This window comes from Zingiber officinale, chromosome 10B (assembly GCF_018446385.1).
Source record: "Zingiber officinale cultivar Zhangliang chromosome 10B, Zo_v1.1, whole genome shotgun sequence".
Taxonomy (NCBI): domain Eukaryota; kingdom Viridiplantae; phylum Streptophyta; class Magnoliopsida; order Zingiberales; family Zingiberaceae; genus Zingiber; species Zingiber officinale.
This window is the reverse complement of record NC_056005.1, coordinates 5,940,579-5,956,651: the sequence shown is the minus strand read 5'-3', so window position 1 is coordinate 5,956,651 and position 16,073 is coordinate 5,940,579. Positions and strand designations below refer to the sequence as shown.

The window sequence follows — 16,073 nt, the reverse complement described above, 5'->3', positions numbered from 1 at the left end:
AATTGAGGTATTAGAGAAGGAGAATCAAGTCTTGAGGTCAAGACTTGATACTTTGGAAAAGTCTCTTAAGAACTTGGAGAAGTCATCTCTAGGGTTTAAGAGTCAAAAACCCAAGTCCAAGGACAAGAAAGGTTTGGGTCACAAACCTAAGTCCCAAATGGTCAAGCCCACTTACCACAATGTTCCATTTGATTATGGAACAAAACCTAGGGCTAGGAAGACCATTACCAAGGTTACAAGGGGAGTCACCCCTATAGTTGACCTTGATGAGACCCAAATGACCAAGGCTTCAAAGCCTAAGAGGGTCATTAGGAGGGTTGCTAGGGAAGTTATCCCTAGTGAATATTTAGTGAACCCAATGAGCTCTAATAGGTATTGGGTTCCTAGGAGCATCTTCTCTACCCCATAGATGGGTTAGAGAGTGTCAACTCCAATAAGAAGGGTAGTTAACCCAACTTTGAGGAAATTGACACTCAAGGAGCATTTTCAAGGTTTTGAGAACTTTTGAAAATGAAATGGAATTATCATTTACTCCTTTGAATAGCTAAATGTGCCTAATGGTGGAAATATCATTTTTAATCTTAAGTGGCACAATTTGAGGAAAACCTAGAGAAATACCATAATTGGGATTTTGGTTTTCTCTTAGGGATATATGGGCAATCTAGGGTTAGATTTTAAGTTAGTTAAGGCTAAGGATACTTAGATAGGGATTTAGGTATTTTATTTGTGCTAACTTGCCATGATTGGTTGCCATATGCCATGCCATGACATCATATTTATTTTATTATCATTTGAAATGTCATGATAATGCTTAGGTTATCTATATGTCATGTGTTAGTTTCGTTTCAAACTTTATGCCATGACATCATGACATTGGCACATGTTTTCATTGATCATTTTATGCCATGTCATCATCTCTTGCATTAGTAATCAATTGAATTGATTTAAGGATAAACACACACTTTGATATTGAGATCAAATTTGTGTTTAGAAAATGCATGAGACCTTAGTCTAAGATACCTAAACTCATATCTCACATCAAAATTGACTTGGATGTGTGTTGATACACTTTAAATGTGTGTGAGATATTAGGATCATGAGTTAGGATCAAGGTGCATAGTTCTTGTACCTAGATGACCATAATTCAAGAAATTAAGGATCATAGGGAAAGCTTGTGTACAAGTCATGTACATCTAGCCCTAAGATTATGGTCCTAAATTCAAATGGTTTTAAAAGCGTTTTAAAATTGATTTGAAAAACCTTGATGAAGCTTTTCTAGTGATAGCATTCATCATTGAACATTGTGATACAAAGTTGAGTTAACTTTGAACTATTTCAAAGTTTTTGAATTTTGTATCAAGATTTGAAAATGGAAGTTATTCTCATAGAAAACTATTTTTCCATGATAGTATATGTTATGAGGAATGTATCCTCAAAATTTCACAATTTTTGAATTTTCTGTGATTTTCTAGAGGTTTCTGAATTTCGGAAGGAAATTGAGAAAAATCGAGGTTGTGGACCGATCGGAAGAGTCGATCGGTCCAGCGATAATGGATCGGTCCTTTGGACGATCCGGAGAATCTGATCGGTCCGGTGACCAGATCGGGCGTAACTGCCGATTTCATTGTCGAAAGTTCAGCTAGAGTTGGGTTTTATGAATTTCTAAAGGTTTGGAACTCACAAGACATTGTTGGTGCAATGGTCGGGGAGTTGACCTTTAGGGGGAGTTTTACCTAATTGTCAAGAGGAGTTGACTTTTAGGGGGAGTTTGTACTCCTTAAGACTTTTGAGGATTAGTGATATGGGATTATCACTAAATTGATTGTTGAGTTTAGTATCAAGGGGGAAATTAAGAGTTTCAATGAAAGGTATGGGACTTTCATTAGGAAGAAACTCTTGACCTTGATACTCTCCTTTTTCTTTTTGATGTGTGTCAAAAAGGGGAGAGTGTTCATTGGAGAATTATTGGAGAACCCAAGTTAGGTTATCGGGTTAACCTAAGCTAGGGAAAGAATGTCAAGGAATGTTCAAGGAAGAACATTGGAATTCTTTTTGATGTGTGTCAAAAAGGGGGAGAATTATTGGAGAACCCAAGTTAGGTTATCGGGTTAACCTAAGGGGAGAATGTCCAGAGAATGTTCAAGGAAAGAACATTGGACATTGGAAGATGATTGAAAACCTAAGTTAGGTTATCGGGTTAACCTAACTTGATTATGGTTTTGTCAAACATCAAAAAGGGGGAGATTGTTGGTGCAACCTTAGGTCAAGGTTGACCTGGTTGACCCGACTCGAGTTGACGTGACTCGAGTTGTATTTTGATGTTTGACTTGGGAAGATTGTCGGTGCAACCTTAGGTCAAGGTTGACCTAGTTGTGTTGCATGTTGATGTTTGACACTCGTGAGAGAGTTCTATTCTTGATGTGGGACAAGAATAGATGTTTGGGAGATTATTGGTGAAACCGTGAGTCAAGGTTGACTGGTTGACTGGTTGACTGATTGGGAAAAGTCCAAGTATGAAGACTTGGCACGGAAAAGTCCAGCAGGGAGCTTGGCATGGGAAAAGTCCAAGCAGGGAGCTTGGCACTGGAAAAGTCCAAGTATGGAGACTTGGCTGGAAAAGTCCAAGCAGGGAGGCACGTGAAAAGTCCAAGTATGGAGACTTGGCAGCGGAAAAGTCCAAGAGGTACTTGGTGGGAAAAGTCCGGTGAGTGAAGCCAGATGGGAAATCCTGGTGAGTGAATCGGTGAAAATCCTAGTGAGTGAAGCTAGGTGAAGGTGAAAGTCACGGTGAGTGAAGCCGGGCATTGGGAAAATCAGGTGAGTGAAGCGGTGAAATCCTAGTGAGTGAAGCTAGGTGAATGGGAAAGTCCTAACGGGATGTTAGGCGTGGAAAGTCTCGTGAGTGAAGCCAGGCGGTGGGAAAGTCAGGTGAGTGAAGCCAGGCGGTGAGAAAGTCCTAATGGGATGTTAGGCGGTTGGAAATCCGGTGAGGAGAAGTGAAAGTCCCGTGAGTGAAGCCAGGCAAAAATCCAGATGGATCGGGGATGATCGGACTTGGTGTTGAAAGTCCAAGTAGGTCAAAGGATTGACGGATACTTGGCAGGAGTTCTAGCAGTCAAGGGTGACCGGATGCTAGGGATGAAGTACCAATAGGTCAAGGTTGACCGGATATTGGTTTGAAAGTCTTTGGTTTGGGCAAAACCAAGCTCGGATCGGTCACCGACCGATCCGGTGTCTGTTTTCTCCGATCGGTTTGATGACCGATCGATATCAAAAGCTCTGTCGATTCTTGTCGATCGGTGACCGATCAGCCAAACAGCGAAAAGAAGCGGTGATCGGTCCAGCCGTCGGGCCATCATCTGATCGGTCTCCGGACCGATCGAGGAGACGATGTCGCGGAAGCACGGCGGAGTTAGGATCGGTGCGTGGACCGATCCGGTCCCGATCGGTCCACGCATCGATCGATGAGCTACGTGCAGCGGCGGTCGATCGGGGGGACCGATCAGTCTGATCGGTCCGTAGACCGATCGGGTTCTCGTTCTCTGCTAGTTTCCATTGTTCTCCAGGTATAAAGGGGCTGAGGGCTTCTACAGGGCGCCGCCTTCTTTTCTTCTTGAGCTTCTGCTCTTCGACTACTGAGCTGCTGGTGTGCTCTTGAGCTTTGCTGAGCTCTCATCGCTGCTGAAGCTCTGCGTGAGTTTCCTGCTGGTGTTCTAGCTGCTGGATCTGAGAAGCTGCTGCTTCATCAAGGTTCCAGTCGACAACAAGAGGCAAGCAAGTGTTTTACAATTTCTATTGTTCTTGTTTGTTGTCTCTATTGTTGTACTCCTTTGTTTGCTGTTGCAAAAGATTGTGGTGAGGTTTCTCCACCCACAAGGAGTATACTATTAGCCGGTTCTCCGGGGACTCATCCACCGACGGATTGAGAGGCTTCGTCCACCTTACGGACACGCCGAGGAGTAGGAGTATCATCTCCGAACCTCGTTACATCGACGCGTTGAGGTTTGATCTTCTTGTTTTCGTTTCCTTGTTTGTTTTTCCGCTGCGCTAACGAATTGTAGGAAGAAACGCGATCGATTTGGGGCGGCTATTCACACCCCCCCTCTCTAGCCGAGTACGAAGGATCCTAACAAGTGGTATCAGAGTAAGGTCGCTCTTCATCGGATCAACACCCGTGGGAGCAAAGCTAGAGAATGGATCTCTATGGAGAAGACATCACCATTCCACCCTTCTACGAATGCGGCGACTTCGCGTATTGGAAGGTAAGGATGAAGTACTTTCTTATGACTAACATAATGAATTGGTTTTGTGTACAAGAAGGTTTTACTCCTCCGGTGGATAAGGAAGGAAAACCACTTGAGAAGAAGGAGTGGACAAGAGAACAAATTCACAAATCCGAAATCAACGAAGAGGTAACGAGAATAATTGAATTTTCATTGCCTACTAACATCTTGTGTAAGATAGGTTACAACAATGCCAAGGAATTATGGGATAACTTGGCCAAGTTCCATGAGGGAAGCTCAAATTCAAGCCATGAAGAGGAGCTAAGTGAGCCAAGTAGCTCACATCATGGAGGAGAAGATTTAGAAGTTGAGGGCCACTCAACATCTAAAGAAGAAGAGGAGGAGAGTTTCTCTTCAAGATCGGAGCAAGAAGAAGAAGCTTCTACCTCCGGAAGGGATGAAGATGAGAGCGTTCATCCATCCTCAACCCTAGGTAACTCAAGCATTTTAATTTCTAGCAAATTACACATAATGTGCTTCGAGTGTAGGGAATTTGGACATTACAAGAGTAAGTGTCCAAAGAGGGTAAGAAAGACTCCACCGGCGCCAAAGGTCAAGGAAGCCGGAGTCCCGAAACGCAAGGGCAAGGAGCACATCGTGTGCTTCCAATGCAAGCAAAGGGGACACTATAGGAGTCATTGTCCGAGGGGGAGGCAACCTCACAAGGGCAAGAGACCGGGCACATCGATAGGGGGAGCTAAGGCAAACCCTAAGGTATCATTTAAGTCTCATTCGTGCAATACTAGTAAGATGCATGCTAGAAATTTTATTGCACTAGTCAATAATGATAAGCATGATAACATTAGAAATCGATACACATGCTTAGGTGCCAAACATGTGAGCCTAGATAAGGATAACACTAGGAAAGCCAACCCTAGAATTACCTCATCTAAGGTTAAGGAGAACCTAGGTAGGAATCCCAAATCAACTAGACACATGCCTAGGAATGCCTCAAAGAAAAATGACAAATCAAAAATTGAGGTATTAGAGAAGGAGAATCAAGTCTTGAGGTCAAGACTTGATACTTGAAAAGTCTCTTAAGAACTTGGAGAAGTCATCTCTAGGGTTTAAGAGTCAAAACCCAAGTCCAAGGACAAGAAAGGTTTGGGTCACAAACCTAAGTCCCAAATGGTCAAGCCCACTTACCACAATGTTCCATTTGATTATGGAACAAAACCTAGGGCTAGGAAGACCATTACCAAGGTTACAAGGGGAGTCACCCCTATAGTTGACCTTGATGAGACCCAAATGACCAAGGCTTCAAAGCCTAAGAGGGTCATTAGGAGGGTTGCTAGGGAAGTTATCCCTAGTGAATATTTAGTGAACCCAATGAGCTCTAATAGGTATTGGGTTCCTAGGAGCATCTTCTCTACCCCATAAATGGGTTAGAGAGTGTCAACTCCAATAAGAAGGGTAGTTAACCCAACTTTGAGGAAATTGACACTCAAGGAGCATTTTCAAGGTTTTGAGAACTTTTGAAAATGAAATGGAATTATCATTTACTCCTTTGAATAGCTAAATGTGCCTAATGGTGGAAATATCATTTTTAATCTTAAGTGGCACAATTTGAGGAAAACCTAGAGAAATACCATAATTGGGATTTTGGTTTTCTCTTAGGGATATATGGGCAATCTAGGGTTAGATTTTAAGTTAGCTAAGGCTAAGGATACTTAGATAGGGATTTAGGTATTTTATTTGTGCTAACTTGCCATGATTGGTTGCCATATGCCATGCCATGACATCATATTTATTTTATTATCATTTGAAATGTCATGATAATGCTTAGGTTATCTATATGTCATGTGTTAGTTTCGTTTCAAACTTTATGCCATGACATCATGACATTGGCACATGTTTTCATTGATGATACCATTTTATGCCATGTCATCATCTCTTGCATTAGTAATCAATTGAATTGATTTAAGGATGAAAAACACACTTTGATATTGAGATCAAATTTGTGTTTAGAAAATGCATGAGACCTTAGTCTAAGATACCTAAACTCATATCTCACATCAAAATTGACTTGGATGTGTGTTGATACACTTTAAATGTGTGTGAGATATTAGGATCATGAGTTAGGATCAAGGTGCATAGTTCTTGTACCTAGATGACCATAATTCAAGAAATTAAGGATCATAGGGAAAGCTTGTGTACAAGTCATGTACATCTAGCCCTAAGATTATGGTCCTAAATTCAAATGGTTTTAAAAGCGTTTTAAAATTGATTTGAAAAACCTTGATGAAGCTTTTCTAGTGATAGCATTCATCATTGAACATTGTGATACAAAGTTGAGTTAACTTTGAACTATTTCAAAGTTTTTGAATTTTGTATCAAGATTTGAAAATGGAAGTTATTCTCATAGAAAACTATTTTTCCATGATAGTATATGTTATGAGGAATGTATCCTCAAAATTTCACAATTTTTCGAATTTTCTGTGATTTTCTAGAGGTTTCTGAATTTCGGAAGGAAATTCAGAAACAGAAATCAGAGGTTGTGGACCGATCAGAAGGGAGTCTGATCGGTCCAAGCAGTTGTGGATCGGTCACTGGATCGATCCAGAGGAGTCCTGATCGGTCCGGTGACCGATCAGGGCGTGCCAACTTGCCTGATTTCAGTCTGTTGTCTGAAAGTTCAGCTAGAAGTTGGGTTTTATGAATTTCTAAAGGTTTGGAACTCACAAAGACATTGTTGGTGCAATGGTCAAGGGGGAGTTGACCTTTAGGGGGAGTTTTACCTAATTGTCAAGAGGAGTTGACTTTTAGGGGGAGTTTGTACTCCTTAAGACTTTTGAGGATTAGTGATATGGGATTATCACTAAATTGATTGTTGAGTTTAGTATCAAGGGGGAAATTAAGAGTTTCAATGAAAGGTATGGGACTTTCATTAGGAAGAAACTCTTGACCTTGATACTCTCCTTTTTCTTTTTGATGTGTGTCAAAAAGGGGAGAGTGTTCATTGGAGAATTATTGGAGAACCCAAGTTAGGTTATCGGGTTAACCTAAGCTAGGGAAAGAATGTCAAGGAATGTTCAAGGAAGAACATTGGAATTCTTTTTGATGTGTGTCAAAAAGGGGGAGAATTATTGGAGAACCCAAGTTAGGTTATCGGGTTAACCTAAGGGGAGAATGTCCAGAGAATGTTCAAGGAAAGAACATTGGACATTGAAAGATGATTGAAAACCTAAGTTAGGTTATCGGGTTAACCTAACTTGATTATGGTTTTGTCAAACATCAAAAAGGGGGAGATTGTTGGTGCAACCTTAGGTCAAGGTTGACCTGGTTGACCCGACTCGAGTTGACGTGACTCGAGTTGTATTTTGATGTTTGACTTGGGAAGATTGTCGGTGCAACCTTAGGTCAAGGTTGACCTAGTTGTGTTGCATGTTGATGTTTGACACTCGTGAGAGAGTTCTATTCTTGATGTGGGACAAGAATAGATGTTTGGGAGATTATTGGTGCAACCGTAGGTCAAGGTTGACCTGGTTGACCTGGTTGACCTGATTCGGGAAAAGTCCAAGTATGAAGACTTGGCACGGAAAAGTCCAAGACAGCTTGTGAAAAGTCCAAGCAGGAGCTTGGGAAAAGTCCAAGTATGGAGACTTGGCATCGGAAAATCCGGAGCTTGGCACGTGAAAAGTCCAAGTATGGAGACTTGACGGGAAAGTCCAAACAGGGAGTTTGGCACGGGAAAAGTCCGGTGAGTGAAGCGGGCATGGGGAAATCTGTGAGTGAATCCGGTGAAAATCCTAGTGAGTGAAGCTAGGTGAAGGTGAAAGTCCGGTGAGTGAAGCCAGGCATTGAAAATCTGGTGAGTGAAGCGGTGAAAATCCTAGTGAGTGAAGCTAGGTGAATGGGAAAGTCCTAACGGATGTTAGGCGGTGTGGAAAGTCCCGGTGAGTGAAGCCGGGCGGTGGGAAAGTCCCGGTGAGTGAAGCCGGAGAAAGTCCTAGCGATGTTAGGCGGTGGAAATCTCGTGAGTGAAGCCGGAAAGTCCCGTGAGTGAAGCCAAGCAGATGGAAAGGACAGGACTGGTGTTGGAAAGTCCAAGTAGGTCAAAGGATTGACCGGATACTTGGCGGGGAGTTCTAGCAGGAGGGAGTGACCGATGCTAGGATGAAGTACCAATAGGTCAAGGTTGACCGGATATTGGTTTGGAAGTCTTGGGAATTGGTTTGGGCAAAAACCAAGCTTCGGATCGGTCACCGACGATCGGATCTGTTTTCTGATCGGTCGATGACCGATCGGATCAAGCTCTGTTGATTCTTGATCGATCGGTGACGATCAACAGAGGCGAAAGAAGCAGGTGATCGGTCCGCGCATCGTCGTTATCTGTCGGTCTCCGGACCGATCAGAGACGATGTCGCTGAGGTTAGGATCGGTGTGCACCGATCGGTATCTGATCGGTCCACCGATCGTAGTACGCCTGAGAGGCTACGTGCGACGATCGATCGCGGGGACCGACGGCCCGATCGGTCCGTAGGCCGATCGAGTTCTAACGTAACGGCTAGTTTCTTCGCTGCCTCGCAGGTATAAAGGGGCCGAGGGCTTCAGGGCGCCGCCTTCTTTTCTTCTTGAGCTTCGCTCTTCGACTACTGAGCTGCTGGTGTGCTCTTGAGCTTTGCTGAGCTCTCGCTGGATCTGAGAAGCTGCTGCTTCATCAAGGTTCCAGTCGACAACAAGAGGCAAGCAAGTGTTTTACAATTTCTATTGTTCTTGTTTGTTGTCTCTATTGTTGTACTCCTTTGTTTGCTGTTGCAAAAGATTGTGGTGAGGTTTCTCCACCCACAAGGAGTATACTATTAGCCGGTTCTCCGGGGACTCATCCACCGACGGATTGAGAGGCTTCGTCCACCTTACGGACACGCCGAGGAGTAGGAGTATCATCTCCGAACCTCGTTACATCGACGCGTTGAGGTTTGATCTTCTTGTTTTCGTTTCCTTGTTTGTTTTTCCGCTGCGCTAACGAATTGTAGGAAGAAACGCGATCGATTTGGGGCGGCTATTCACACCCCCCCTCTCTAGCCGAGTACGAAGGATCCTAACAATGATTAGATAGGGGAAGTCTTAATTGTTGTTAGACAAGGAAAGTCTTAATTGTTGTTAGGCAAAGGAAGTCTTAGTCGTGGTCAGATAAAGAAAATTTTGACAGATCGTAAAAACCAAATAGGAAGATTCGATAGGTCTAGAGGACTCGTTATCGAATCCGTGGCAGGTCGATCCGATGCTGAGTTTTGATGAGTGAAGTCATGTGGTGAAAATCCTTGGGGGAAGTAACTTTAAGATTTGGTGAGTGAAATCAAGTGAAGAAAATCTTAGGGGACAGTAATCCTAGATCTTGGTAAGTGAAGTCGGGTGAAGAAAATTTTAGAGGGAGGTAACCTTAAGTAGCGAGAAGTCTTGGAGGAATAAACTTTAAGCAAAGTTTATTAAAAAGTTTCCAGTCGACTGCGTACAGTCTACCTGACCAACGGATCTTGGTAAATCTAAGTTTAGTTTTACCATAGTATTTTGCATTACTATTATTATTGTTGGCTAATTTAGTATTGTAGGAAAAGTCTTAGTATATCAGGTGATCGAACATTGAGCAGAGTAAGTCCAAACAGGCGTGGAGAATAAAATGTTTGATAGGTAGGTTGAGATAAGCAACTGGAGTGGAGCGACGGGGAGCTCGTGTCCTAAAAAGGGATAAGCCTTAAGTTGTTGATCCAAGTGAAGAAACCGGAAGGTTTCCAAGTTGAGATCAAGACAGATTTGACTGTCTTATCTTACTCATGAGTATTATATTACTGTGCTAACTTTATATTGCAGGAATATTTTTATACTGTAGAACTAACTTTGCTTTGTAGAAATCGATAGGATCGATCTATCGAACAGGAGGTTCAGTCGATCGAACCTAGCTGATGTGGCAGGGTTCAGATCAGGCAGAACAAACTTGGAAGTCAGGTGGATCGATCGATCGAATCCAGGGATCGGTTGACCAAGCATAATTTGATAACACACATGGCAGATTCAAATCTCAGCAAAAAAGGAAATCTGACTGTTCAGTTGACCGATCAAGGTTATCAATCAACCGATCAATTAATGCTCTTAATTTCGCGAAGATTGGATCTCGATGAAGAAGAAAGGTTGCTTGATCTGTCAACTGATAGAGTGATCGGTCGACCGAAAGGATCAGTTGACCGAACCCTTTTTCGATCCACCGAGCATATCTTATAAAAGAATAGCTCGAGGCCCGAGCCAGAATAATGTTGTGCAACCTTCTAATCTACCACTCTTCTATTTGTGCTGCAACTACGCTTCAACTACGTGTGCAAGCTGCTACGAATCTTCGCCGACAATTTGTGCTCTAATTCTTCAATTATTGTCTGTATATTTTATGCTTGTATTACCTGTAAGATAATAGTGTATTACTATCCTATACATCATTATATTGTACGAGTTACTTCTGCTCTGAAGTTTTCAAAAAGAAAACTATTAGTGAATTGTCCAACGGTACAATCAAGAATTGTGGATTTTGAAATAAGAGTCAACATAAACTCCGAATCAAGTAAACATATGAGTTACTTGCATTGTTTTTACTATTCTATTCAATTGCTTACTCCGATTCACTTTTATGATAAAAAATTATAATGAGCAATATTTAACCCCCTTCTATCGCATTTCTGATCTTTCACATATATGTTTAGATAATATTAATTTGATATAATCCACTTCATGAGTTGGCCTTCAATTAATTAAAATTAATATATGACAATGATATCATTATAATTAGTAGCTAACGGTACTATGAAGTTGTTACATATTTAGACTATATTATGATTTTTACCTACGGTAGCAGCTACTTGTTAAGTGTTATACATCATGTCAATATTTAGATATTTTTTAATTGACATTAGATATTTAGCATTTTGAATGTTTAGATAGTATTAATTTTATGTCTAGTGAATCATATGAAATCTATTTTATTTATTTTAGTATTTGAATATTTAGTTTATTCGAATCTTCATCTTCAATTAATCAAAACTAATATAATACAATGACACCTGTTTGTTAACGGTTATACCGTCTGTAAAAGGTCATACATGCACTTCACATACATAATCAGTCCTCTAACTATATATAGAGAGAGATAAATCAGGCCCTTACTCCAATTTACAATTTTACTATATGATAATCAAATCATATAGTAAAATTGCATCCTCAATTGTTTTACCGATTAATATCAGTTTTCATCCTCAATTTACTTATTGCAGTCGCGACATCATACATTTTAGAAGGGTAAATCATTAAAAACAAAAAAAAAAAAAAAAATTAAATACACTTATTCATGAGATAAGTTTCAAATTGTTTTCGTCTAATAATTTATATTTAATTTGATCAAATGGAGTAGACTTTGATGGGGAGTCCTTTCGGGAACTCAACGAAGGGGAATGCAAACGGCTGATCCAGCTCAGCCAACTCCCATCTGTATCTCAGCACGAGGTGGTGCAGGAAGACCGCCAGCTCGAGCTTTGCGAGCTCCGAGCCAGTACACAGACGCGTCCCGCCGCCAAAAGGCATCAAGTTGTTCGTCGTCGTCGCTGTCACGTTGTTTTTCTGCACGCAAAGTGTTCGTCATTTTGTTTTGTTTTGTTTTTTGTTAGATTGACAATAACAAAACATAAAAGACATTAAACTTTTATATGGCGTCGGGCCTATGAGATGGATAGAATCACTTAGTTGTTTAGTATAATTTAATTCTGCCAGAGTGGAGTTCCATCTTGTGTGCAGTGTGTATCACATCTATGCATAAGTATTATTGTTTCTCTTGAATGATGATATAATGCTATCCAAATCATTACGTTGCAAATGTACTGTTACGGAAATTTTGTGAGTACTGTAAATTTAATTAATAAATTAATCAGGACTCACCTCCCACCTCCATGGGTTGAACTGATGAGGATCATCATACACAGAAGAATCCAAGTGAACTGTAGCAAAAACAGGCAGAATTTTCCATCCCCGCGGAATCTTGTACCCTTAATATGTTCATTAATCTCGTCAATTGATCATGCAAGAAGTACGTAAATATACTTATTAGCAAAATTGACGTCGAGAGAAAAATCTATACTGTGTCGTTTACCTTTATATTCTACATCTCGAAGAGCTTTTCTATGCACGAACTTTACGACGTTGCTAAGTCGCAGGGTCTCGTTTATAACCTTCGTTCATTAAGTAGATTAAATTAGAGAGAATACTAATTAATTAACAATAAACTCCAGTAATTAATTGATGAAAGCGCTTACGCATTGAGTGAATTCCATCTCTTTGTAGTCTTCCCAAGTTAAACTCGACTCTGCTCTTTGTAGCTTCTTACGTTCTATTCCCCTGTGCTCCTCCTAGTAATATATAGGCATATAAAATTACAGAGTCATTTATATATATTATATATTGTTTGATGAGTAGTCCTAATTACCTGGAGTTGTCGAACAGCTTTCGGGCAACTCCCCAAGAAGAATATAGCTGCAGTCAAGGCTACCGACGAGGTTTCATGGCCTGCAAATAGTAGGGTGAGCAAAAGGTCGAGGGTCTGCTCTTTGGACAGATCAGAGTGCTTTAGACACCAACTAAGGAGATCATCCACCTCCTTGTCTCGCTGCTCTCTCATCTGTCGCGTTCTTTCTTGCATTTTTTCTTCAATCACACTGAGAATGTTTGATCGCGACTGCAAATCAAGCAGAGGTCGTGGTATATTTTTATCAAGGAAAGCATGCAAATTAGTGAAAATGATTAAAAAAAAAGATATTAGATCTTCGCAATCATGTCCAATTATAATAAAGGTGAGTCAGAGTAGCTATCCAGTTATTAATTATCCATAAAAATCAAGTGATATTTATGATTATGTCTGGACAATTAAAAATAAATAAAAATGTATTGTAATGGATGATATATGCATATACCTTCAAGGCCTTCCAGTATGGAGTCCCGGGAATTTTTAGAGGTGCAGATATCACTCCTTTCATGAAGGTTATGTACTCCAATCTCAACTTATCTGTCTTTGCTTCGTACGGATCCATGCTGAGCATATTTTTTGCCATCATATTGAAGGTAAACTGAAGAGAAAACCCAATCAAATTAATGAACCCTTCTCGATTCATGTTAAAAAGAAAAGAAAAGAAAAACAGAGAGATTAATTTTTTAAGTACGTACCTTCTTAGCTTCTTCTAGTGCCGAGAAAGTGGAGCCGTGAATCCAGGAACGAAGCACGAGAAGGGAGTGGCGCTCGACCTCCGGCAAGAGTCGGGATCGGAGACTGGCGTTGTTCGTGAAGTTGAACGCGATCATTCGCATTTTGAGGTGCATGTCACCGACCTGAACCAGCATCGCCCATTTCCCCAGGATGCCACCGATGCTGCTCGGGTAGCTGCACTCAAATAGCTTCCCTTCGTTCTGCAGTACGAACTTGTTCAGCCCTACGTCCGCCGACACGATCGTCGGATAGCCGAAGAGATTCGACCGGTAGATCTTCCCGTACCTGGCAGGCAGGCAGGCACCGCAGTGCATCCATGCATCATTCGCTAGCTTTCCCAATTCATCGCTTAAGATCAGTATATATATATAATTAGTACCTCGATATATGTTGCTCCATGAACTGGCCGACCGAAGTGGCGGGATGAGGCTTTAGGTATCCGAAGGTTTCGCCAACGAAAGGCCAACCTTGGCGGCCCGGCGGGAGGTTTAACGGCTTTCTCTTCCATTTTTTGACAGACAAAAACACAGCTAGAGTTAGGAGAACGAGGAGGAACTCTACCGGAAAGTTAAGCATGGTCATGTCTTGTTTCTCCCTGAATCTTTGACGTATAAATTGAGAGGAAGCTATCGTTGGCGTGGGGAGAAGAGTCAAGGATACATCCATTTTATAGAGCAAATTCAAGTAACGGTTCTTCTTGGCATGGAATTTAAAATAAGGAAGACACGTACAGCAAGAATTTTTTTATTGGAATTAATTAGTTCGGAAATTTCTTTTTGGAACGAAAGGATTCATATTCCTTATTGAAATTTTCTGCCGGAATTTTAATAAGGAAGATATTACAAGTTCAAAGTGATCCTTTAAAAACATGCTATTATTTGGCTATTTTATCACTAATTGTTTCGCTTTTTATGGATAAGGGCGGTAAAAAGTATGTCAGGCTGAATTTTAGGGTGTTTAAATTTATTTGATATGATAATCTAGCTAAACTAAGTGAGTAGAGTTTAAAATAAATTAAGTTTTTAAAATAATTATTTAAATTTGGCTTGATTTATTTTTTTTTATGAGTGTGACTTGTTTGAAACTTCACTAAAAAAACCAATGAATTAGGGACTAAATTTAGGTACAAATATTTTTTTTTGTCCACAACAAATTTAGCAATAAAATAAAAAATCATCTCAAATTAGTAATAAACTTTGCAACCAAATATTTTCGTCCCATTAACTTAGTAACAAATAATATTTCGTTGCAAAATTTATTGTCAAATTGCAACGAAATTAAATTTTGTTCCAAATTCTGTAACAAATAAAATATTCATTAGCAATTTTATAAAAATGTTTTGACCTATAATTTGACCTAATATATTGAGTGTGCTGATTTTTTTTAATCAGAATTTGACCTAATTCATATTAAAAAATTAGCACACTTAATATATTAGGTTAAATTTATGGATGAGGACATTTTTACAATCAGGAGAATAATACGAATATAAAGAAACTTATTTCATAAAATTTTAGCATCTCTAAGTGCATATTTAGGGCTTTCGATTTTTTTTTCTAATTCTGGAACGAATCCTAGATTCGTCCCAAATTCTAGAACGAATCTTGAATTCATCCCAAATTTTCGGACGAATCCATGGATTCGTCTCAGATTTTGGAACGAAATTGGCGACAAAAAATATTTGTCGCAAAAATACCCCAAATCTAGATCTAAAATCCATATCTCATTCCCTTTGCAAAATTCAGATCTCGTTCCCTTTGCCTTTGCCACTCTTGTCTTCTTCTCTCGGCAGAGGTGGCAGCGATCTCCGATAGCGGCCATAGTGATCTCTAGCGGCGACGGCGACAATGTGTCTTCGTAAGTCCCTCTCTTCTCTCCTCTCTCCACGTTCCCCTCTCCCCGGTTGTCGGACGTGGCTGTGACTGGGCACGCCTGCCCGCAGCTGGCCTCGGCCGAGTGGTAGGGCATGGCTGCGGCTGGTCCCGGTGGTCGTGGCTGCCCACGATGTCCGCGGTTGCATGCCCCTAGTGGCTACGGCTGCCCCAAGTGGTCACGGATGCCCCAGGTGGTCACGGATGCCCCAGGTGTCCACGGTTGCCGCAGGTGGCTGCGGCTGCCCCCGGTGGTTGCGGCCGCTCCTGATGATTAACTATAATACATAAAGTGTTATTAACTCTAATGTCTTAGATGCCCATGTAAGATATCATAAATTAAATAATAAGTGTTATTAGAGAAATAATCTTATTAGATTTTTCAGAAATTTTTTAAAAATTTTCGAGATTTTAATGGAATTCGTATGATATATTTAAGGGGATGCATTGTTTAAGTTTAAGTAAGATCTATTTGAAATCCCAATTAAATTAAAAGTTATTAATGAAATAAACATATAGTTGATTAATTAAATCTTAGATTTAAATATTCAAACATAACTTCTCCTCATTTTATTACTGATCCCCTTCTCACCAACGCCCTCGTTCCCGATCCCTCACCCTTTCCCTTCTCTCTGCGTCTTCTCCGATCACTACGGGCCGATGCTAGGTCATCGCCACCCGGACGTT

At 40.7% G+C, this 16,073-nt stretch overlaps 1 protein-coding gene across 1 annotated transcript; it reads right to left on the bottom strand.

The window, feature by feature from the left end:
* Positions 1–11,663: 11,663 nt before the first annotated feature.
* LOC122030415 (cytochrome P450 90B2-like) lies at positions 11,664–15,483 on the bottom strand. The gene is made up of 9 exons (XM_042589619.1): positions 15,212–15,483; positions 13,895–14,110; positions 13,476–13,800; positions 13,226–13,378; positions 12,742–12,990; positions 12,572–12,664; positions 12,409–12,487; positions 12,198–12,304; positions 11,664–11,882 (listed from the first exon to the last, which is right to left on the bottom strand). Exons 1-9 carry the CDS (start codon positions 15,481–15,483, stop codon positions 11,664–11,666), a joined length of 1,713 nt encoding a protein of 570 aa, XP_042445553.1.
* Between the last annotated feature and the right edge of the window lie 590 nt (positions 15,484–16,073).

Bases quoted from the DNA above. Each gene is read 5' to 3' on its own strand.
- LOC122030415 (XM_042589619.1), bottom strand. From the start codon at position 15,483: ATGCCCTACCACTCGGCCGAGGCCAGCTGCGGGCAGGCGTGCCCAGTC. The intron at 13,379-13,475 runs GTACGTACTTAA...TTTTCTCTTCAG, and splicing joins CACTAGAAGAAGCTAAGAAG to TTTACCTTCAATATGATGGC. The intron at 12,488-12,571 runs GTAAGCGCTTTC...TAATGAACGAAG, and splicing joins AGATGGAATTCACTCAATGC to GTTATAAACGAGACCCTGCG.